This window comes from Talpa occidentalis, unplaced genomic scaffold (genome assembly GCF_014898055.3).
Source record: "Talpa occidentalis isolate TD23 unplaced genomic scaffold, MPIMG_talOcc4v2.1 talOcc4.12, whole genome shotgun sequence".
Taxonomy (NCBI): Eukaryota; Metazoa; Chordata; class Mammalia; order Eulipotyphla; family Talpidae; genus Talpa; species Talpa occidentalis.
The window spans coordinates 84,049,330-84,072,666 of NW_023601212.1; the positions used below are offsets into that span (position 1 = coordinate 84,049,330).

A 23,337-nucleotide genomic window follows, 5' to 3' on the forward strand; every position below is an offset into this window, starting at 1 on the left:
ATAGTGAGCCACTGCAGTGTGAGTTTGGGCTAGCCAGGGAGCTGACCGACATGGTGCAGCAGACCTCTTCTGTCTTGCCTGCTGCTCCCCTCAGTGGTATATTGCAGTAGGTCTACCTGTTCTGCTCCCCACTCTGCCTCTGGTGAATCCTCTCACCCCCTGCACCTCTGGCCTGTACCCCAGTTCTTATATGCATAATAAAAATAAATCTTAAAAAAAATCTAATAAACATGCCCTTAGAGTGAGGAGAAGAGAAAAACAGCTGGGTTGGAAAAGTATTACAAGAAATGAAAGGTGAAATTTCCCCCAAATATGGCCAAAGATACAGTTCTATAGATTGAAGAAGCTGAGAAAACAAGAAAAAGAAACTAAAATTATGCCAAGGATACATCATAAATTTCTAAAAAACTAAAGATAGAAAATATCTCGTAAGCAATGAAAGAAAACGATTACACACCTTAACTTTCGGAGAAAACCAATTTGAATGACAGTGAATTCACATCAAAAACCATGAAAACCACAGGAAGTGGAACAATTTTCAAGCACTGAAATAAAGACTGTCAACCCAAAATCCTATACCCAGTATAAAAACATCTTTCAGGAACAGAGGTAAAATCAAGACATTCTCAGATGAAGCAAAGCTAATAGAAATGTCAACAGTAGACTTAGTCTAAAAAACTGACTAAAGGAAGTTCTCTAAACAAAAAAGGGAAATGATTTTTTATAAAAAAGGAACGCTGGAACATCAAGAAGGAAAAATAAAACACAATAATCAAAAGTACAGGCAAATACAAAAAACTTTTCTTGAGTTTTCTACATTATATAAAATTGAAACAAAATTTGTAACACTGTCTGATGTGGTTCAAAATGCATGTAGAGGAAATGTTTAAAAGAATTATATGACAACTAAGGGAAGAGTAATGGGAGGTAGAAGGTTAAGGTAGACTCATTCTATCTCTTATCAAGATTTATTACACAGCTATGGAATAAAAATTGTATAGAAAGAGTATCTCAACAGAACAGAACAGGGAATCTAAAAATAGATCTACACAATATGCCCAAGTGATTTTTTTTTTATATAGATTTTTTTTTTAAAGAGGCATGTATTTTTTTTTAAGTTTTTTTTTTTTTCATTTCATGTACTGCATTTTTTTTTTTAAGATTTATTTATTTATTTATTTATTTATTTATATAAGCACTGGGTACAGTCAGAAGCGCGGGAGGGTGAGAGAATTCACCAGAGCCAGAGCGGGGAGCAGAGCAGGCAGAAGGACCGAAGTACACTGCTGAGGGGAGCAGTGGGTGGCAGAAGGTCTGCGCACCATGTGGGACCCTCCTCTGGTGGCCTGGGAGCAGCCGGGGATTGAACAAGCGCTGCAGAGACAGCGGGCAGCTTTGCAACCCAGCGCTCAACCGCTGCGCCACCGGGGAGGCCCAAGAGGCATGTATTTTTATTTGTTTGTTTGTTTGTTTGTTTGTTTATTCATGCACTGGGTACAGTCAGAAGCGCGGGAGGGTGAGAGAATTCACCAGAGCCAGAGCGGGGAGCAGAGCAGGCAGAAGGACCGAAGTACACTGCTGAGGGGAGCAGCGGGCGGCAGGAGAGGTCTGCGTGCCATGCAGGACCCTCCTCTGGTGGCCGGGGAGCAGCCGGGAATCGAACCAGCGCTGCAGAGGCCGCGGGCAACTTCGCAACCCAGCGCTCAACCGCTGCGCCACCAGGGAGGCCCCAAGTGATTTTTTTATAAAGGTGCAAAAGCAATTCAATAAAAGAAAAACAGCCTTTTCAAGAAATGGTGCTATAGCAAATGGACATCCACAGACAAAAAGAACTAACCCTAACCTAGACTTCACACTATATAAAAATTAAGTTAAAATGGATCACAACCTAAAAGCAAAATTATAAAAATTTTGGGAAAAAATAGGATCAAAGGTTAGTCAAAGAGCTCTTAGACTTGACACCAAAAGTACAATTCATAAAAGGAAAAACTGGACTTCAAAATTAAAACTTTTGTTCTGTGAAAGACCTTGTTAAGGGGCCTCCCTGGTGGCACAAGGGGTTAAGCACACCACTGTGAAGCGCTATGCAGCCTCTGCAACACGAGTTCAATCCCCAGCTGGCCAGGGAGCTACCCACATGGCGCATCAGACCTCTCCTGTCTCACCTGCTATTCCCCTCAGCAGTGTATTTCAGTCACTCTGCCTGTTCTGTTCCCCAATGTCACTGGTGAATACTCTCACCCCCCACACCTCTGGCCTGTACTCCAGTTTTTGTATGCATTAATAAATAAATCTTTAAAAAAAAAAAAAAAAAACCTTGTTAAAAGAATGAAAAAACAAGCTATAGACTGGGAGAAAATATTGAAATATAGAAATATAAAGTGGTAAAATTATAGCATTAAACACATATTAGAAAAGAGAGATCTCAAATGACCAAAACTTCTACATTAAACTAGAACACAGCACATTAAATCTAAAGGAATAAGGAGAAAGTAACAAACATCAATGAAACAGGATAACAATAAAAGCAAGAACTAGTTCTTTGAAGATCAATAAAGATGAGTGAATCTATTCAAATTCATCAGAAAAAAAAGAGGAGACACAAATTTCTCACAGGAATGTGAGAAAGAAAATCACTACCGATCCTTAAAAAATTGAAAAGATAGTAAGTAAACTTTGACTGTGGGTACCTTGGTGATTGGCATGGTGTGGTTACAGGAATCTGAGGTGTGATCCTTTGCCTCTGAATCACATACAGTGTTGTAAACCAGTATTAACTCAGTTAAAAAAGTAATAGGACAAGCAACAATAGAAACATTATGACAATTCTATGTCAATACATTCAACAACTAAGACAGATTGATTCCTTGAAAAACGCAGACTACCAAAACTCCTGGTGATAAGACAGATAAACCCGAATAGGCCTATAACGCTTAAAGAAATTAATATGTAGTTAAAAAAATCTACCTATGAGAAAACTTCAAGGCCCAGGCACTTTCACTGATGAACTCTACCAAATATTTAAGGAAAAAATAACACCAATTCTAAACAAACTCTTCAAGAAATAGAACAAACTATATTCCGACCGTCTATGCTGCTGCCTGTACACTAATGTCAAAACCAGAAAAGTATTACACAAAAAAGAAACTACAAACTAAACTCCCTTTAGCAAATTCAATGATATGTGGAAAAGATAATACATCATAACCAAGTGGGGCTCATATCTCAGGACTGCCATTTGGCTTAACACAAGCAAACACTCAACCTGGTGAAAGGCATCTATGAAAACTCTACAGCTAACATTGTATTTACAGGTGAAAAACTAAATGCTTTTCCCCTAAGGTCAAAACAGAGATGTTGTTTATCTCACTTACTACATTCATTCAACACTATAATGGAGGGCCTAGTCAGTGCCTTACAGCAAGAAAAAGAAATAAAGAGCATGGAGACTGACTATTCACAGATCACAAATGTCTATATAAAATCTTAAGGCATACCTTAAAAATATTTTACTAGAATTAATGAGTTTAGCAAGGTTGCAGGATACAAAATCAATACCCCTAAATAAACTGCACATCTGTACTTTACAAGAAACAATCAGGAACTGAAAATTAAAAAATACTACCATTTATGATATTTTCAAAAGAATAAAATACTTAAGGATGAATCTGATTTTTCAAATGTGCACATCATAATTAATGAAAACTACTGCAAAGAAAATATTGCGAAGGGCCTCCCCGGGTGGCGCAGCGGTTGAGCACTGGGCTGCGAAGCTGCCCGCAGCCTCTGCAGCGCCGGTTCCATCCCCGGCCAGCGGCGAGGGTCCCACATGGCGCGCAGACCTCTCCTGCCGGACCCACTGCTCCCCTCTGCAGTGTATTTTGTCACTCTGCCTGTTCTGTCCCCCGCTTTGGCTCTGGTGAATTCTCTCACCATCCCGCGCGTCTGACTGTACCCAGTGCTTATATAAATAAATAAATCTTAAAAAAAAAAAAAAGACAAATGTTGCGAAGAAAAATTAAAGACCAGATAAATTGGATGGGGTATACCCAGTTTGTGGGTCAGAAGGCAATATCATTTAGATGTCAAGTCATCACAAATTGACTTATAGATTCAACACAATCCCAAATAAAATTCTAGGAAGTTTGGGGCCTCCCCGGTGGAGCAATGGGTTAAGCAAAGTGCTGTGAAGCTGCTGGCAGCCTCCACAGTGCAGGTTCGATTCCTGGCTGGCCAGGAAAATTCCCACATGGTGCAGCAGACCTCTCCTGTCATGCCCGCTGCTCCCCTCAGCAGTGCTTTTGGTCTGTCGGCCTGTTCTGCTCCCCACTCTGTCTCTGGTGAATCCTCTCATCCTCCCGCACATCTGGCCTGTACCCCAGGTATTGTATAAATATAAAATAAAAATCTTGGGTCTCCCCGGTGGCACAGCGGTTGAGCGCTGGGTTGTAAAGCTGCCCGCAGCCTCCGCGGCGCTGGTTCCATCCTCGGCTGCTCCCCGGCCACCGGAGGAGGGTCCCGCATGGCGTGCAGACCTCTCCTGCTGCCCGCTGCTCCCCTCAGCAGTGTACTTCGGTCCTTCTGCCTGCTCTGCTCCCCACTCTGGCTCTGGTGAATTCTCTCACCCTCCTGCGCTTCTGACGGTACCCAGTGTTTGTGTGAATAAATAAATAAACAAATCTTTAAAAAAATAAAAAATAAAAATCTTAAAAAAAAAATTCTAGCAAGTTTTTTGTAGACAATGACAAAGTGATTAAAAAATTCATTTGGAAATATAAAAGAATGGCCAATTTTGAAAAAGAACAAAGTTGGAGAACTTACCTGATTTCAAAAATTTCAAATATATAATAATCCAGATACTGTATCCAAGATAGAATGTGGATAAGTATAACAGAATAAAGTCCAGAAATAGATGTATGTGTACATGGTTGTTTGATATTTGATAAAGATGCAAAGATAATTCAGTGGAGAAAGGACTATTTTTTGAATGAATAGTGCCGGTACAATTGAATACCCATATTTGAAAATATGAACTTTGATCCATTCTTTGTGTCATAAAAATTAACTTAAAATGGATCACTACCTAAATACAAAAACTAAAACTAAAAAACTCTGAGAAGAAAATATAGACAAAATCTTTGTGACCTCTGGTTTGGTGAAGATTTCCTAATATAATACCTAAAGCACAATGGACACAAAGAAAAAAATATGAAGTGGAATACTTCAAAACTAAAAGCATGCTCTTTGAAAGACAATGTAAAGAGACAATTTTCTCCAGATTGGGAAATAACATTTGCAAATCAGAGATATGATAAAAGATTTAGGGCAAAAATATATAAAGAACTCTCAAAACTCAGTGAGAAAATGACCCAATTTTAAACTGGGCAAAAGATATGAACAGGCACTTCAGCAAAGTAAATATATGGATGGCAGTCAGGTGAAAAGATGTTCAACATCATCATTCCTTAAGAAAGTGCAAATAGGGGCCTCCCTGGTGGCACAGGCGGTTGAGCGCCACACTGTGAAGCTGTGAAGCTGTCCGCAGCCTCTGCAGTGCGGGTTCGATCCCAGCTGGCTGGGGAGAATCCCACATGGCGAAGCAGACCTTTCCTGTCTCGCCTGCTGTTCCCCTCATCAGTGTGTTTCGGTCACTCTGCCTGTTCCATTTCCTACTCTGTCTCTGGTGAATCCTCTCACCCTCCCGTGCATCTGGCCTGTACCCTGGTTCTTGTATAAAAATAAATAAATCTTTAAAAAAAATAAATAAAAAGTAAGTGCAAATAGGGTTTCCCTGGTGGCACAAGGGGTTAAGTTGCAGCACTATGAAGCTATGCCACTTCCTGGCCAGGGAACTGACCCATCTGGTGCAGCAGACCTCTCCTGTCTTGCCCGCTGCTCCTTTCAGCAGTGTATTTCAGTCAATCTACCTGTTCTGTTCCCCACTCTGTCTCTGGTGGATCCTCTCACCCCCACACCTCTGGCCTGTACACCAGCTCTTATATGCATAAATAATCTTTAAATTTAAAAAAATGCAAGAAAAAAAACACAGAGACAACTATATTAATAATTATTGAAATGGCTGAAACCAGAAAGACTGAGCAATTGGAACTTTCATTCACTGCTGGTGGGAATGTAAAATACCACACTTCATCTGGAAATATCTCAAGTTTAAGCACACATCTACCACAGGACCAAGCCATTCTACTCCTATCGATTTCAAGAGAAATGAGAACATGTCCTTAACAAGACTTGTTTACAAATGTTCACAGCAGCTTAATTTATTTTGTGCATGTGTGTGGCTTTTTACTTATTTGTTTTACCCACCATTGCCCATGTGTCCTCCTATCCCTTTCCGTTCCCCCTCCCTTTTCACCTTACCCTCCTCAAGATGTTTTTTTTAAAGATTTATTTATGCATACAAGAACTGAGGAGTAGGGCATAGGTGCAGGGGGTGAGAGGATTCACCAGAGACAGAGTGGGGAGCAGAACAGGCGGACCTACTGAAAAACACTGCTAAGGGGAGCAGCCTATGAGACAGGAGAGGTCTGCTGCACCATGTGGGTCAGCTCCTTAGCTGGGGATTGAACTTGTGCTGCAGTGGCTGCCAATAGCTTCGCAGTGCTGAGACTTAACCCTTTGTGCCACCAAGGAGGCCCAGATGTCTATTAGTTTTTGAAAATGTTTTATGTTGTTGAATTGTCTGCTACATAAATGTCCAATATTCATTTTTATTAGTATGACCATCTTGCTGCATACCATTCTCTCAACATCTCTCCATTTTGTTGAAAATGGTTCATAGTAGCTTAATTTGTAATGGTACTAAATGGGAAACAACCCAAATGTGAATCAATAGATATGGAGAAATAAATTGTGGTAAGACCCATACAATGAAATACTACTCAGCAAGAAAAATTAACTCTTGACAGACGTAATGACATAGAATATTCTCAAAATAATTGACTGACTGGGAAAAAAAAAAAAAAAAAAAAAACAGGTGATACAAGGAAAAAAAAGCATAATTCCATACAAGAAAAAAGTATAATTCTACTCAACATTCTAGAAAATATAAATGAATCTATAGCAGACAGTGTATCAATGGTTGCCTAGAGCAGAGGACATGAGGGTCAGGAAGGGCTGGAAAGGGGCAATTTAAAAGGAGCAGTAGCAAACTTTAGTGGGTGATGTTCATTATTGCAACTGCGGTGATAACTTCATGGGTATATATGAATTTCAAAATACATCAAATTTTTAAATATGTGCAATTTATTGTATCTAAATTATACCTTGATAAAATTGAGAAAACAAAGAGAAAGTGATAAAACTATCAATAGCATAAAAGATAGACAACTAATTCTGGACAGTGGGAGCTTCTGAATCTTTGTCTTGGTTCTCCTTGCTGTCCAGCTGCCTATTTTAGTTTTTCATCCACACCCTACTTTTATTAAGCACAAAAGTGACAGGAAAGTTGTCTATGGGAAAGAATTATGAACTTTTAAAGGGAGAAAATGAGGGCAGTCATTTCATTCTGCAATTTAAACTCTTTGGTGTAACAAACCCCTTTAGGCAATGAGATTCTAAGTGAATTTCCTTTGGCTTCTTTACAACTTTTCTGTACTTTCCATATGCATATTCTTTAGATCATATTTTGCTCTGGGTGGGGGGAGTTTTGAAAGAACCAGTTTAAATTCTCCATTAAGTAAAGACTTCAAGTAGAAACCAAGGAGCTTTTCTTTATACTGACGGTTAATGAACAGCACCTGAACATACAAACCCACAAATCTGAGCATTAAATGTTGATCAAAGAACAGAGAGATTTCATTTATAGGCCTCCCTGGTGGTGCAGGTGGTTAAGACGCAACCTATGAAGCTGTCCGCAGTCTCTGCAGCACAAGTTCGATCCCCGGCCGGCCAGGGAGCAACTCACATGGCGCAGCAGACCTCTCCTGACTTGCCTGCTGCTCCCCTCAGCAGTGTACTTCTGTCAATCTGCCTGTTCTAGTCCCCACTCTGTCTCTGGTGAACCCTCTCACCCTCCTGCGCATCTGGCCTGTTACCCTGGTTCTTGTATAAATAAATAAATCTTAAAAAAAAAAAAAAAGTCCTATACCATTTTCCAATAGTTGGGGGAGGGGAGCAAGAAGAAGGTTCTTCTCTTGTGAAGCTGATAACCCTGTAAATGAGATAAAACTTAAGACACAGGTGGATGTCAGGAGAGGCAGGATTTATCCCAGCTTGTCTCAAACTGTTGGAAGCAGACAATGAAGTCACAATTTTTAGCCAGTGTGGAAAATTAGAAGGGAGTTGAGAAATGACAAATGCTGATAAACTTTATTTTAAAATAACCTCACAGGGGCCTTCCTGGTGGCGCAGGGGTTAAAGTCTCAGTGCTATCAGCTATAGCCAGCCACTGTGGCATGAGTTCGATCTCCAGCCAGGGAGCTGACCCACACGGTGCAGCAGACCTCTCCTGTCTCACCTGCTGCTCCCCTCAGCAGTGTATTTCAGTAGATCTGCCTGTTCTGCTCCCTACTGTGTCTCTGGTGAATCCTCTCACCCCCCACACCTCTGGCCTGCACCCCTATTCTTGTATGCATAAATAAAAATAAATCTTTAAATTAAATAAATAGCCTCACAGGTCAAATTGGTGCAAAAGTGCTTTTTATGCAGCTAAATACAAATCCTAAGAGTCTTAATCTGGTTTCTGAAAAAATAAACCAACTTCTTATTGATCATAAATTTCTTGACTTAATTCTTCACTTCAGAGGGGGGAAAATGAAAGTAGGTTAACATACTATAACACTATACATGTAATATAACACAAAACACTTACATGTCTTGGAGTGCTCATGTGATAGCATGTAATTGGCAAGAGGCGGTGTGTAAGTTAAACACTGCAATGCTGCATTGGCAAAACAGGTATTGCCCAAATTCTGGAGCCCAGCTCCAACTCTATGAGTTTGCTGCCATTTAAGACAAATCTTCTCAGATGGGAAAAGAACTTTTTGTGGAGGAGCAATGCCATCACCTAGGGCTAGAAAAATAAACAACATATATTTAAATGAAAAGCTTCTGAAGCTAATAACAAACACATCAAACCCAAATCTGATCAAGATTCTAAATCCTATAACCAGCTATCCAAAAATACAGAGAAGAAAGAGACATCTTAAAAGACAGAATCTAGAATGTGGGAAGCTAAATGATTTGGTTTCTTCAATAAATAAACTTCAAGGGCATAACTGGGGAGTGGGAAGACTTACAGAATAAAAGAAACTTAAAAGACATCTCTACCAAAAGTAAAGTATTGATGTTGTTCAGATTTCAACAGTTAACTGTTAAAAATTATATGACAACCAGGGAAATTAATTTTTTTATTTTATTATAAAGATGTTTTAATATTTATTTAATATTTAGAAAAGAATTCTTTAGCTATACACACCAAAATACATAAAGATGTAATATGAGGCCTTGGATTTGGTTTAAAATGATGGGGGTGGGATGAGGCTCAGAGGAGTCAGAATACTGATTGGGTATAATTTTTCTCTCTCTTATATTTACTTAAAATTTCTTATAACAAAAAGTTTTAAAAATATACAACAATACAATCACTAGAAAGTACAGGATAAGTTGGTTCCCCGTAACATTTTCTACAGTTAGTTACATTCCATACCACCACCACCATCCCCAACATCTCACTCATTGAGCCTTACTAGTTTACTATCAGTCTCAACTCTAATGATCCATAATGATGTCATCCCTATTTTACCAGTAAGACAATATCAGTACCTGTAAGGTTTTGAATTCAGGCTGGAGGGTACCATGATACACACTCAGAAGAATACTATATGTGGTCTAAAAAGATTTCTATTTATTTTTAATAGTTATAAGCAAATTATTAATGGTTAATTATCCAAACATAATTCGGGTAAACTCAAGAAAAACTTATTTAGAAACAGCACAACCACTGTTTCAAAAAGTCTGCCAGTTCCTTGGTGCTACCAAAGGTTGAGACACCAATGGATAGTTCTCGATCTAACAGAGATATTAATGAGTACTGAAGTGTGCAAAGATAGGTTTCAGTTTGGTGGGGGATAGAAAACAAAAGGAGGAAAAGAGAACTGAGTCTGTAGAGCGTGAGACAAAGGTTTCAAAAGGGGTAAGGTAGGGAGATGTGATCGACATTCTCAGGGAGACAGGAGCCCCAACATAAAGAGAGTCTGGAGTCTGTGGAGAATCCCTCTCGCTGGTGAAGGCCATTAAACCTCTATGTGTAACATTCAGTCAAACTGTTTTTGTTGTGTGATACACCCCCCGCCAATGAAAACACCCTCAGCAAACCACACCACCCACCCAACATCATCACAGTTTCATACTAAGACTCGTAACATTATAAGGGTCAAATAATTGATTAGGAACTACTGCTATTATCTTTCTTTATGTTTCAAAATGAGCAAATCCAAGTCTTAGAAGTACCAACTGAAAGTATCACTGTCTTACTTATCTGAATAAGTTTAAACAAATGTTACCACATTTATATAGTTTTAACAAATGTAACTTTTATATTATCTGCTCCTTTTCAATAAAGGTTATTACTTTTATGGATAATCTTAACTGGCTACAAACAAATAGTAGAGTCCATTAAAAAAAGACCTTTGAAATTTTAAAAGACAAACATCTACTTAGAAAACTATAGTTAACTGACAAGTTAATGTCATGCTTGTCCATCTCAATTTTCACTAAGATAAAGTTAACCCTTCAAAAAAGTAATAATAAAGGAAACTACAGATACCATAGAACTAAAAATAACCTACAGTGTTGTGATATGTCCATTAATCATGAACATGCAATAGAAGAAAATTAACTCCATCAAATAATGTAATTCCAATGGCCATTTAAGAGGTATCTTACAAATTAAGCCCCTCTCAGAAACTACCAACCCACTGGAAGCATTTATACAGCAGTTTCTGGCAGTTATTCTATCTTCATAAAGTGGTACCTTGATCCTTTTGTGGTGATGGCTTTGACTTATCGGGTACAGATGAACTTGAATAAACTACAGCACCAGGTACTGGTCCTAAAGAAAGTGTGTGATTTGAAACATCATTTAAGGAAGACACAGCACCCCAGCTGGCAGAACCTGCATCCATGTCTCCAGGTGAGACAGCCTCAGAACTGCCAGGCTGATTCTGATAGGTTGAGGGGTCTGAAGATTCAGAAGCTTTGTCAACTATAGTCATTGTTCAACTCTGCAAAAGATGAAAACCATACATCTCATAAAGTGAGAAAAGCAATGTACTTATCCCATCATTAGATCTTCAAAAATCACACTCACCATTTTAACTTATTTTTAAGCAAATCATCTAAGTATAAAAACGGTATTTTCAAACTCTTTGTAATCATTTCTTACAAACATTAAGCATTATGCTAACATGAACATGTCAACAATTTTTATTATAACACCTTCAATTAAGTATGTGATTAGAACTTCTCATTCCAGTTCATGCCCCCTAAAACTCTGATATTTCAGTTTACAACCAAGTACCTAAATTTCCGTGTTTATGGATTTATACTAAATACCTATATTTTTCTTTTCTACTGCTTGAAACTAGAATGTCAAATGCAGTAATACACTGGATTTGATTTTCAACTCATATATAATTCCTCAGGTTAAAAATCTTAACTGAAGAGAAAATCTAGATTTAACTTTGAGCTTAAAGACCAAAATGACATTGTTTGAAATACATACTTTTTTAATACAGAGTGTTTCACCTTTGAAACACATTTTTCTGATCTGGCTCATTTTTATGGTATCTCATGATTTTTAAAATGAACCCCATAAGACATTACTAACATCAAATTTGAGCACAAATTTTACACTAATAAAATATAAGTACATAATTGTAATTTTCTTTATGAGTCCTATTTTAAAATTGTAGGACTACCACTAGTTGAAAATATGTGCAAGGCACAGTTTTAATCACATAAATTAACTTAATTTTCATAATGAACCTATGAGAAATCAGACACTATCCACAGGATCCATACAATGGCAAAACTGAACCCCCAAACCAGTTAGCAAACAGAACTAGGAATCAGGTCCAATATTCCTGACTGGTGTTCCTTCTGATTATACCAACCTAGTCAACAGAGTACTTTAGGAATGTTTCTAAAACTGCCCAGTTACAACCAAATCTAGCACAACACTCCTCCTTAGAAAACCTTTCAGGCACATCCCAACTGCCCCCCAACCACCACCACCACACAAACACACAGCACAACTTCCTAACACCTAGATTTGGTACCAACTAACTTAGCAACCTCTCCCCCACACTCTCCAGCTTCCATTTCTACCTGTTCTCTCTGTGCTCTCCACATGCTATTATTTTTTCACCTCTTCCATCCTTCCACCTCTGGCCACTTAACACCTCTCAGTTTAAAGTTCACTTACCTCAGAACCCTTTCCTTGATTACCCCTCTCAAAGACTGGGTTAGAACCCCTCCTGTTAATATAAGCTCCTATAGCACCCCAGTGCTAATTTCTCTGGTAATACTTCAGCACCTACTCCACAGTCATTCTACTTGTTGCTCTCCATTGTGTTATTATTTATATCCCCTGACCCACCATAGAGAAAGTTTTCCATACACGTATTAAATGAATGGATCCTGGAGATAAGAAGTTAACTAGTGTTTGCTTTTGGCACCTGTTTATGCTGAGTGATTTATACCTCATTTAATCCTTAAAAATGTTTGAAGTAGGAATATGCCTTAAAACTTGTCTTTAAAAATATTCAGTACACGGGCCTCCCCGGTGGCGCAGCGGTTGAGCGCTGGGTTGCAAAGCTGCCCGCGGCCTCTGCGGCGCCAGGTTCGATCCCCGGCTGCTCCCCGGCCACCGGAGGAGGGTCCCACATGGCGCGCAGAACTCTCCTGCCGCCCGCTGCTCCCCTCAGCAGTGTACTTCGGTCCTTCTGCCTGCTCTGCTTCCCGCTCTGGCTCTGGTGAATTCTCTCACCCTCCCGCGCTTCTGACTGTACCCAGTGCATGTATAAACAAAAAAAACAAACAAATAAAGAAAGAAAGAAAGAAAACATGCCTCTATATATTAAAAAAAAAAAAAATATAAAAAAAATAAAATAAAAATATTCAGTAATGTGAAAAACATCCATGTAACTACAGCCTCAACAAATGTTTTGATGAACTGTGTGCTCACAATAAGGTTTGAAACCTCAATTTTGTTTGTTTTAATTCAGACATGATTACCACCCCCCAAAAGGACAATCTTAAGAATTTTCTTGGAACCTTCTGTAAATAGAAATAGAAAAATAAATGTTAATTGCATTTTAATGAAATTTTAAAAACTGAAATTTTAAATCAATCTAAGATACATGACCTTCATTCAGTCAAAAAAGAAAGCTTGAGCCACCTTATCCAACTAAAGCTTACACTTCCCTCATCTAACAGTCAAGAAATTATGAAATAGTGTGGAGGCAAGAATAAAGAAACAAAAGAGGAGGAAGAGGGGGAGGAAAAGGAAGCACGCCAGAATAAGAGTGACAAGGAAAGGTTAATGCAGCCTCATTTACAGTAACGTTAAATAGCAAAAACTGATTTTCCCAAGATAAACATCCCTCAGGACAATCATTAACAAATGACCACATAAACAGTTTTTTAGTTGTTCCAATTACCTTTGGGGGGGAAAAATTTCTAAAATGAAAAAACTGAAGGAAAGTATACAGTCAGTCATCAATAACCATGTATTATTATAACTTTGGGAAAACAAACCAAAACCACTTTCCTTCATTTGTTGGAAGAATTCATACCCTAAAGCCATTAGGGTATCAAACTAACAACATCTGTTAGAGAAATAACCTATTGTATAGGACTTAGGGTTACATGTTCTCCACTCTCCTCAAAATTTCTACACATCACTTATAAATCTCAGGACTTTTGAGCAATGACTTCAATGAAAACTTAAAAATTTCTCTCAACATCTTATGATATACAAAAAACTACAAAACGATGTTTTAAAAAATGGGTACATGAATCACAGTTGAAAGTTGTATGGAGAAAAGGGTCAAATTGACTTCCTAAGTGTTTCCTATACCTTAAACACAGCATTTTACTCAAAAATTTTAAAATTCTCTTAAAATTCTCTTTTATATGGTATTTCACCCTTGACCAAATGCTGGAGTGCATTATTTTCCATCTTTAAAAAAAAAAAAAATGACTATTTAAACATTGTGGCACTCCACATACATTAAGGTAGTAATATTAATATGTGTACAAAGAAACTGTTACATTCTTGCCTCTTTAACAACAATGTAATCCACGTTCCTGTAGCATTTCCATTTAAGAGAAAGACGCACAACCTTTAAAAAGACACCACCTTGATTTTAATTATTTTTAAGTAAACAAAATGATTAGCCTTAACATTAAGCTTTTACAAACCATTGTAGCTTAGTTCACTGACATAGAAAAGAAAGCGAAAGTGACACTAAATAAAAACAAATAAGTGAAACTGATTATTCACATCCTCTATGCACTTTGAATGAATTATGGTCAAAAGAATAGAATTATGTTAAAATCTTACAACTCCTTCTTAAACAAATGCTGAGGTTCCACAAAAATGTATGAGAACCTCTAATAATACTTTGTTACTTTGGGGAAAAAAGGCGTTAACTAAATAGTTTTTCAACCAGTTTTACTGTTATTTGAGCGTATTTACTTTAAATAACCCACATGTTTCCCCATAAACAAGTTAGCCCTAAGGCCTCCCTGAATATAAAAGAGCTATTCAACAAAAGTAATCTCAACTGCATTCATTAAAGCGAGGTTAAAGTCCTAGATTGTAAAACTTCTGTCCCGTCAAATTTTCACTTCAAACCTCTGAAATTGACCTTCTCTCCCCCCCCCCCCTCCAGGTAAGTTGGCTCTTCCTGCCCCGAAGATAAAGAACCACATCGAGGTGCACACGCTTTAGGGGACGCACCGCCGGCGCTGGCCAGCCCCTCCTCTGTCCCCGAGGCTGCCCGCTCCGCCCCGGCGGCGGGCGTGAGGCGCTCGGACACTCGGCGGAGGAGCCAAGGGGCCGGCCCCGCGAGGGCGGACCGGCGCGGCGGGAGGGCGCGGAGGGGCGTCGGGGTGGGAAAGTTTGTCCCCTTTGGGGTGGAGTGGGGGCGGGGAGGCGAGCCCTGGGCTCCGAGGGGCGCTGGGGACCGGAGGTGGCAGCCACGCGGGGGGCGGCGGGCGGGCCGGGGACGCCGGGCTCCGAGGTCGCGGCCGGCACACGCCCACCCCGGGCCGACCCGTGCTGCCCAGTCCGCCCCGGAGCCGCCCGCCGGGCCCGGCCCACGGGCCGAGGGGGCGGGCTGGGGCCGGGTGGGGGTGGGAGGGCAGTGTCCATGGCAACCAGGGGGGTCCGGCCTCCCCGCGCAGCCCCGCTCTCGCGGAGCCGGGCCGCCGCGGCCGCCGCCCCCTCTCCACCGGCCTGGCCAAGTCGGCGGTGCCGGTGGTGCCGCCGGCGCGGCAGGGTCCCGGGCGGCCGCGGCTGCGGAGGGGGCGGCGGGCGAGGGGCCGCACTACCCCCCGGCGGGCCGCGCCGGCGGAGGGGCGGCCGGGCCAGCTGCGGCCGAGGCGAGCGCGCCGCTCCGCGGGCCCCACGCCGGCCAGCGGCGGGCGGGAAGGAGGCGGGAGCTTACCTGACCCGGCTCGGCGATCGCTCCATCCCCCTCGGCCGCCGCTGCCGCCGCCGCCGCACACAGCCCAGCAGCCCGGCGGGGGACAATGACGTGCCTCCATCCGGGCACCGCCGCCGCCGCCTCCGGGTCAGCGCCGCGCCCGCCGCGCCCCGCCGGGCCGCCAGGGGGCGCGCTAGGGCCGCGCCCGCACGCGCCTCCGCCCAGAGGCCGTCGCACAGGAGGCGCGGCGCGCAGCTAACGGGCCGGGCGAGCGCGGGAGGGGCCGTAGCCAAAGCGCCGCGGGCGCAGGCTGGCACGCGCGTCACTCGAGCGCCGGTCCGCGGAGGAGGGAGCGCACTGATTGGCGGAGTCGGAGCCGCGCGGCGCGGGCGGGTGAAGTCCTTCCCTGCGCGACTGGCGGGAGCGGAACGCGGCGCTGTGCCCGCGGGGCCCAGAGACCCTGAAGGGTCGGTGCCGCGACCAGCCCGGACCCGCGCGGATGCGCGGCGGACGCGGGATGCCCGGACCGCCCCAAACCGACACGACCCCTAGAAAACCGCGCGCTTCGCCCAGCGACTGATGCGTTCGTCCTTCCGCCACGCCGGACTCGGCGGCGTACCAGATCGCCAGCGGACTTCACAAACTGCTGCGGGAAGCGAAGAATTTTAAATGTGACACCAGAAATGGGCAGACCATCCCGTCACGATTTCGCCTCACACCCCACCATCCTGCGTCTTTAGGAGCAGCTCTTGGTACCAAGTGCCAGGGCCATACTTGAATCCACTCTGGATGTCTCCACCCGAAAACCAGTCGATTGATCGCTGCATTTCCCCGCCACGACGACCGGCTCCTTCATGTTGGGTTCCTTACTTTGATTAAGGACCTGGCACTGTCCTGCACTAACCTGATTCCGCCCTCTGCTACCCTCCTTACGTGGTCTAACTCCTTGCACATGGTTACTTTACCCGGCCTACCCTGGGGCTACGGTCCTGCCCCTCCTTGAGTCAACACCTATTGCCACAAGTCTCCCTCCAGATGTTCCCCTTCTAGTCTTTCCATTCCTATTCATCTTCAAATGATCGGGATGATCTCTGAAACACAGGTCAGAACCTCATCACACACACACACACACAAAAATTGTAACTATGTGTGGGGACAGACGTTAACTATACAATATATCATTTCGCAATATATACAAATAACGAATCGTAATGTTGTAAACCTGAAACCGATCTTATATGTCAAAAATTAAAAAAGAGAAAGAAAAGGTCAGATGTTGTTCCTTTCTCCTCAGCGCCTCCAGCGGCTTACTCAGCCCACAAAAGTCTAAAATTCCTTTGCCTGGCATTGGAGACCTCCAGTTCCCTGTCCTCCTTTTTATGTCCCAGCCATAGCAGACTTTCCCCTACACACACACACCCATGCCTACAATAGCTTACAGAAATTCTACCTGTGCCGCCTCTTCATGAAGTCCAACTTGCATCCTATAGATTGCTTATTTCTTTCATGATAGCACTTGTTTAACTATTGTTATGGAGAGAAATCACTGAAGTAATAAAATATTAATTGTGTGTTTGCTGCAGAACCACCAGAACTTTGAGGAAATAAAAGGGAAAATGTGAATTTTAAACCTCCAAAATCCAGTGCCCACTTTGGGGATTAACATTACAGCTTCCTAATGAGGAATGGTTATGAATTTCCTCTACAAAGCCCTTTGAACTCTGAGAGATTTGTAAGAACAAAACAGCCATAGGGATGGACTCTGTAATTTGCTTGCCTTTCCCAAATGACTTTCAAATAATTAAATATGAACAAAGAAGAATTAAAGAGCCAAATCCTTCATATCACCTGAACATTGTGGTATTTCAAAATGCTTCCCTTGGAGGTCACATTAGAAATTTGACTTCTAATTCTTCTAATTTTCCATTTCACATTCTACTGACAAACTGCCACTGCAGTAGGTCTGTTAATACAATACCTGAGCAACTTGTGTAGGAAAGGGGATTTAAAAAAATAACATCCCTTGGTGGTGTCTACCCAAAAAAGTTGGGAAAGGGGGGAGTGCATCACCCCTCCACCTTCCTCTGGGCCTTGGAAGCCAACCTAGAGGACCTTTTCCTCTAAAGAGTTTCAGTGTCATTCACTGTAGCAAACTAACAAATAGGAAAGTTACAGAGGGGGGTTATCAGGAGGTTTGTATTTGAAAAACAGCTGGGTTTTGGCCAAAGTGATAAACTTGTCCCAGAAATTTGTTTTCTCCCAGACCAGAGCTCAATTAAAATAAAGACTTTTCACTTTGCTTCCGTTCTTATAAGCTGTGTGACCTATGAAATTGCTTAACCCATTGCCTTTACCAAAACTGTATAATAGGGGCAAACTCATCCCAAATGCCTCACCTCCCAATCCAGGTGATAACTGATCCAAGTACAAAAGGTGTCAAAGTGGAATAAATTAGATTTTCCACAGACCTCAGGCATTAGGGAAACCAAAGTGTGAAGCTGTTAATGCCCTGCTGGGATGGTTCCCCTTCACTGACAGATGCATCCATCCCTTCACCCCAGTTGTTGTGTCAGCTGCAAATAACTCATAGCTGCCCCCTTCTGCAGACAACTGTTGATAGCTGATGAGGAGCCACCTCATGGGGAAATTAAGCAGGCCTACTGTGGGTAAGTAAAGTATCAGGCTTTTCTGCCCTCCCACCATTAGGATTGATGATGGTTCCTTACGGTCCTGAATGCATGCCTGATGGCGGATGCCTGGAGTAGGGTGTGGGCATACGTAGATGGGATTCACCTGGCCTGAGAGACGGGTTTATAAGGGTGGTGTCATGGGGCAGCCAGTAGAATGAATGGAAGAGCAGAGAAGCAGAACCACGAGAGGAAAGAGAAGCAGAGAGACCACCAGAGAATGCCAGAGAGCCCAGAGTGAAGATTTGCTGGAGGCTGGGAGGTTGGCCAGCCCCCCAGCCCCCCAGTACCTCTGCCTGCTGTGTACCTGGTAAATCCCAATAATAGCCTGGAAAAGCCACCGAGGGCTCCAGGACTCACTCCTCCTTTACCCCGTCTGCTTGGATCATAGAGATCCTGCTCCGTGTCCTGTCCTGCCGCTACACCTACCTCCCCTTTACTGCCTATGCCAGTGGCTTACTGGCACGGGGGTTCAGAAAGTCCTAGCTCAAGTTATGTACTATTTTATGGTGCAGTTCAAGCTCCAGTGGGTTCCAAGGGAAGCTCAGCTCCCACTGAGACTACATCCTTGCTAAATCCTTGCCTGCCCTCTCCTACCATCCCCTCTTCCCAGAGTCCCAGAAAAATTTAATTACATATGTAGCTCACATTATGTTTTTGTTGGTTAGTATTACTATAAGTAGTATTAATATAAGTAGCATATTCAGGGTCCATGAGAGTAAATTAAGGCCCAGAAAAAAACAAACAAGAGGAATGCGAGAAAGGGTAGATTCGTAGTGCTGGCAATGTAGTCTCACTGGGAGTTGAGCTTCCTTGGATCCCATTGGAGCCTGAACTGCACCATGAAAGATTTTCAAAAAGTGGCTTTTTAAGAAAATTTTCATATGATTTACAAATATGAAGGCAAATATTATCCTTAAACATGTCCCACTAGCTACATTTCAGGTTGCTGTGTAGCTGCGGTTAGCTAGTGTCTGCCATTTGGGATCATTAAGGTGTGTAGAATCCTAAGCACCAGTGAAAGAGAAGGATACTGCATCTATCAGTGGGCCAAAGTCTATGTGGCCTAGTACTGTTATAAAAGAAAGATGCAATAATATAACATATGAAGAGAAACCCTAAAACTCTTTTTTAATACTTTTTTATTTATTTATGCATACAAAAACTGGTGTGTAGGCCAAAGGTGCAAGGGTGGGGTGAGAGGTTTCACCAGAGACAGAGTGGGGAGCAGAACAGGAGGACTGACTGAAATACATGGCTGAAAGGAGCAGCGGGCGAGACAGGAGAGGTCTGCTGTGCCATGTGGATTGCTCCCTTGCTGGGGATTGAACTCCGGCAAGAGTGGCTGGCAATAGCTTGATAGTTCTGAGACTTTAACCCCTGTGCTACCAGGAAGGCCCAATAGAAGTAGTTTTATTGCTTCTTTTCCAATTCAATTTCAATTGAATTTCCAACGAAAACCCTGTATTTCATTTTCCTGCTCTGGTTAGAACTTCCAGTATAATATGGTAAAAGTGGGCATCATTGTCTTTTTCCTGATCTTGGGGAAAAGCCTTCAGTCTTTCATCATCTAATATGATGTTAGCTGTGGATTTTTTTACAGATTCCCTTTGTGAAATTGAGGAAATCCCCCTCAATTGCTAGTCTGGTCTGTATTGTTATTGTGACATAGTGTTAGATTTTTGTCAAATGCATTTTCTGTATGAATTGTGTTGACTGTAGGTTAGTTTATTAATGTTAAAACACCCTTGCTTTCCTGAGATAAATCCCTGAGATAGTCTTGAAGGTAATCATTGCAACATGCTGTTGAATTTGGATTGCTAGAATTTTGTTGACTATTTTTGCATCTATTTCAGCATGGACATTGGGTTATAATTTTGTTTTTGCCTGACTTTGGCCAATCTATCTAGAAAATAATCATTATAAGAATATACATACCTAACAAAAGAACCCCAAAATATATTAAACAAAAACAAATCCAAGAACGGACTGGAGAAATAGACAATAATAGCTTGGAAACAAAAATACTTTACTCTCAATAATGATTAAACAGACAGAAAATCAGTAAAGAAATAAAGGAGTTGTACAACACTATAAGCTAGCATTTTCCAGGACAGACCATATGTTAAGTAACAAAACAAGTTTAAGGAAATTTTCAAAAGCTGAAATCATACAAAGTATCTTTTCTGACCACAACAAAACCAGAAATCTAGGAGAGAAAATCAATACAATCAACAGGAGTTAGCGTACAAAAGTTTGGCTCATAAAAAAAGTTAAGCATGTAAAGTCTCCATGTATTAACATCACAATGTAAAAAATTTATAAGCAGTGACTGTCATCACACACACACAAATGAAGAAAATACGAGAAACAAACTGAAACAACTTGTAGGGCTTCAATGAAGAACATGATCAAATGTAACTGAGGGAGTCTTGCTAAATGGGGAGTGTAACTTGACAATGAAAAGGCATCATGTGGCCCAAATTAGATGTTAATTGTGATGACATTTATGACAAAGGAATTCTTTCTGGAACATAATAAATTGCTTATAGAGAAAATATATAGCACCTTTTAATTAAGTTACAAATGTACTGTAATGAGTCCCAAGAGGATTCCTTCTAGAAAAATAGTAAAGATGTTTTTTATGTTCTCTAGGCAACAAACACACTAAGTTATGAGTACAGCTATGTACACTGGCCACTCCCCCTCCCCAAACAGTTCATTCATTCATTCATTTATTCATCAATTTTCCATTGAGTGATCACTTAGCGTAAGGGAGTATATATGATAGAGACAAGTGGTGGATAAGACATACACACAGTCCTTGTACTAATGGGATTTCTACTCTAAGTGGGGCTGGGAGTTGTGTTTTGGAGGAAAGAAGAGGAATTGACTTCAAAAGAGTAACACCTACAATAATATAGTGTGCTAAATGCTATGAGGTGTGGATATAAGACATTGAAACACAGAGTGGAAGGTGCTAAAGTAGAGGGGTGAAGAAAAAACTATGAGGATAATGTTATGGGTTGGGTTGTGTTCCCTCAAAAAATATGTTGGTGTCCCAACTTCCTCTGAGAATGTGATTTATTCGGAGACAGGGCCTTGTTAAGGGACATCATGTTAAAATGAGATCCTTAAACTGGGTCTTCATCCAATGACTAGGGTCCTTATAAAGAGGGGAAATTTGGAAACAGGAGAAGATAAAACAAAAGTTGGGATGCTGCCTTGACAAACCAAGGAATGCCAGATACTGCCAACAAACCCCCAGAAATAAGGAGAGAGACAAACAGATTCTCTCTTATAACCCTCAGAAGGAAACAACTTGAAGAAGATACCTTAGTCTTGGAACTCCAGAACTGTGAGAAAATTAATTTCAGTTTTTTAAGCCACCTATGTTGCAAACTAGTGAACTAATAAAGGGAGTGTGATGTACATAAATGCTACAAGTCACATTTAATTCCAGACCTGAGGAATAAGTAACAAGAAGTCAGGTAAGGGCCTCCCCAGTGGCGCAGCAGTTGAGCGCTGGGTTGCGAAGTTGCCCGCAGCCTCTGCAGCGCTGGTTCAATCCTTGGCCACCCGTGAGGGTCCCACATGGTGCGCACATGGTCCCACATGGTCTCTCCTGCCACCCGCTGCTCCCCTCAGCAGTGTACTTCAGTCCTTCTGCCTATTGTGCTCCCTGCTCTGGCTCTGGTGAATTCTCTCACCCTCCCACGCTTCTGACTGTACCCAGTGCTTGTATAAATAAATAAATAAATCTTTACAATTGCTTTAAAAAAAAAAAAAAAAGCAAAGTCAGGTGAAGTATCCGCTAGGACTAGGGGAATGTTCTGGGCAAAAGGAACCAGATCTGCATTTATTAATCACATTTTAAATTTTTTTCTGTATTTTGTGACTTTTTGACAACATAGAAAGCTTACTGCTTAGGCGAGACTGTCCCTCCAAGGCTAATTCTTAATGATAGCAAAGGGTATGGCAGCCAGTGCAAACCAACCAATCCCAGAGATAGATGTGGGCACCTCAGCCAGTATTTCCTCTGCCCTCAGTCATCCCAGGGCCAGGTACCAGGCAACTAGAGACCAAAGTCCATTGGAATTATTCCAACTAGTCATTCCTAAGCTGCTTACTTCCCTGCCGTGACTTTCCAGTAGAGGCCACAATAACGGCCCTGGTTCAGGGATTCTTCTTCCTGCCTTCTACAACCTGATCATAACCTGGTGCTCCCTGCTGGCCCAGCATGGCATGTGGTGACACCTTCTTTGGGAGCTGTGAGTGTAACAGATCTCTTCCTTCCAAGCTTTGTTCTTATTTTCTCTTGCAGCTATACCCACTTTACCTCACCACATCCAGCATTTATGTTCTTAGGACACTGCAGGACTCAAAGAGGGGGACAGGGGGAGAGCTGGAGAGTAGCGAAGCAAATTTCTAACTCACCACATGAGTGATGAAGATCCAAAATTAGACGCTTTCAGAAGAAACTTTCTGCTTAGGGAGAAATGGCAGAAGACCAATGAATGAGGAGACACTACCACAGGGTCAGCGTATTTGAAATGAGTAATGAGAGTCGGTGCTGGCAGGAAGAATCAGTCTCCTAGGAGCAAAGGGTCATCATTAAGAAAGGTGTTAGGGCATCCCTGGTGGTGCAAGGGGTTAAGTCTCACCATTATGAAGCTATCAGCCACCACTGCAGCATAAGTTCAATTCCTGGCCAGAGAGCTACCCACATGGTGCAGCAGACCTCTCCTGACTCGCCTGCTGCTCCCCTCAGCAGTGTATTTCAGTCCATCATCCTGTTCTGCTCCCCACTGTCTCTGGTAAATCCTCTCACCCCCCGCTCTTCTGGTCTACACCCCAGCTCTTGTATGCATAAATAAATACAAAAAAAAAAAAAAGCAAAGGTGTTAATACCAGCTAACCTTGGGGATATTCCTATGTCCCAGGTACCACTTCTAAATGATTTAGATGTGTAGACC

At 42.0% G+C, this 23,337-nt stretch overlaps 1 protein-coding gene across 3 annotated transcripts in view; it reads right to left on the minus strand.

Moving 5' to 3' along the window:
- USP42 (ubiquitin specific peptidase 42) overlaps positions 1-15,775 on the minus strand; it is a 43,768-nt gene extending 27,993 nt beyond the window's left edge. For 2 of the 3 annotated variants that reach the window (XR_005124354.2, XM_037507079.2), the window contains exons 1-3: positions 15,696-15,775; positions 10,994-11,243; positions 8,831-9,031 (exon numbers count right to left, since the gene is read on the minus strand). Coding sequence is in view for 2 of the 3 variants with exons in the window: in XM_037507079.2 (XP_037362976.1) it covers positions 8,831-9,031; positions 10,994-11,234 (442 nt within the window). In the remaining variant the exon portion in view is untranslated. Of the gene's footprint in view, positions 1-8,830; positions 9,032-10,993; positions 11,244-14,986; positions 15,013-15,695 lie in introns of those variants that run through there. The other variant, XM_037507080.2, reaches the window with a different exon arrangement.
- Positions 15,776-23,337: the final 7,562 nt, after the last annotated feature.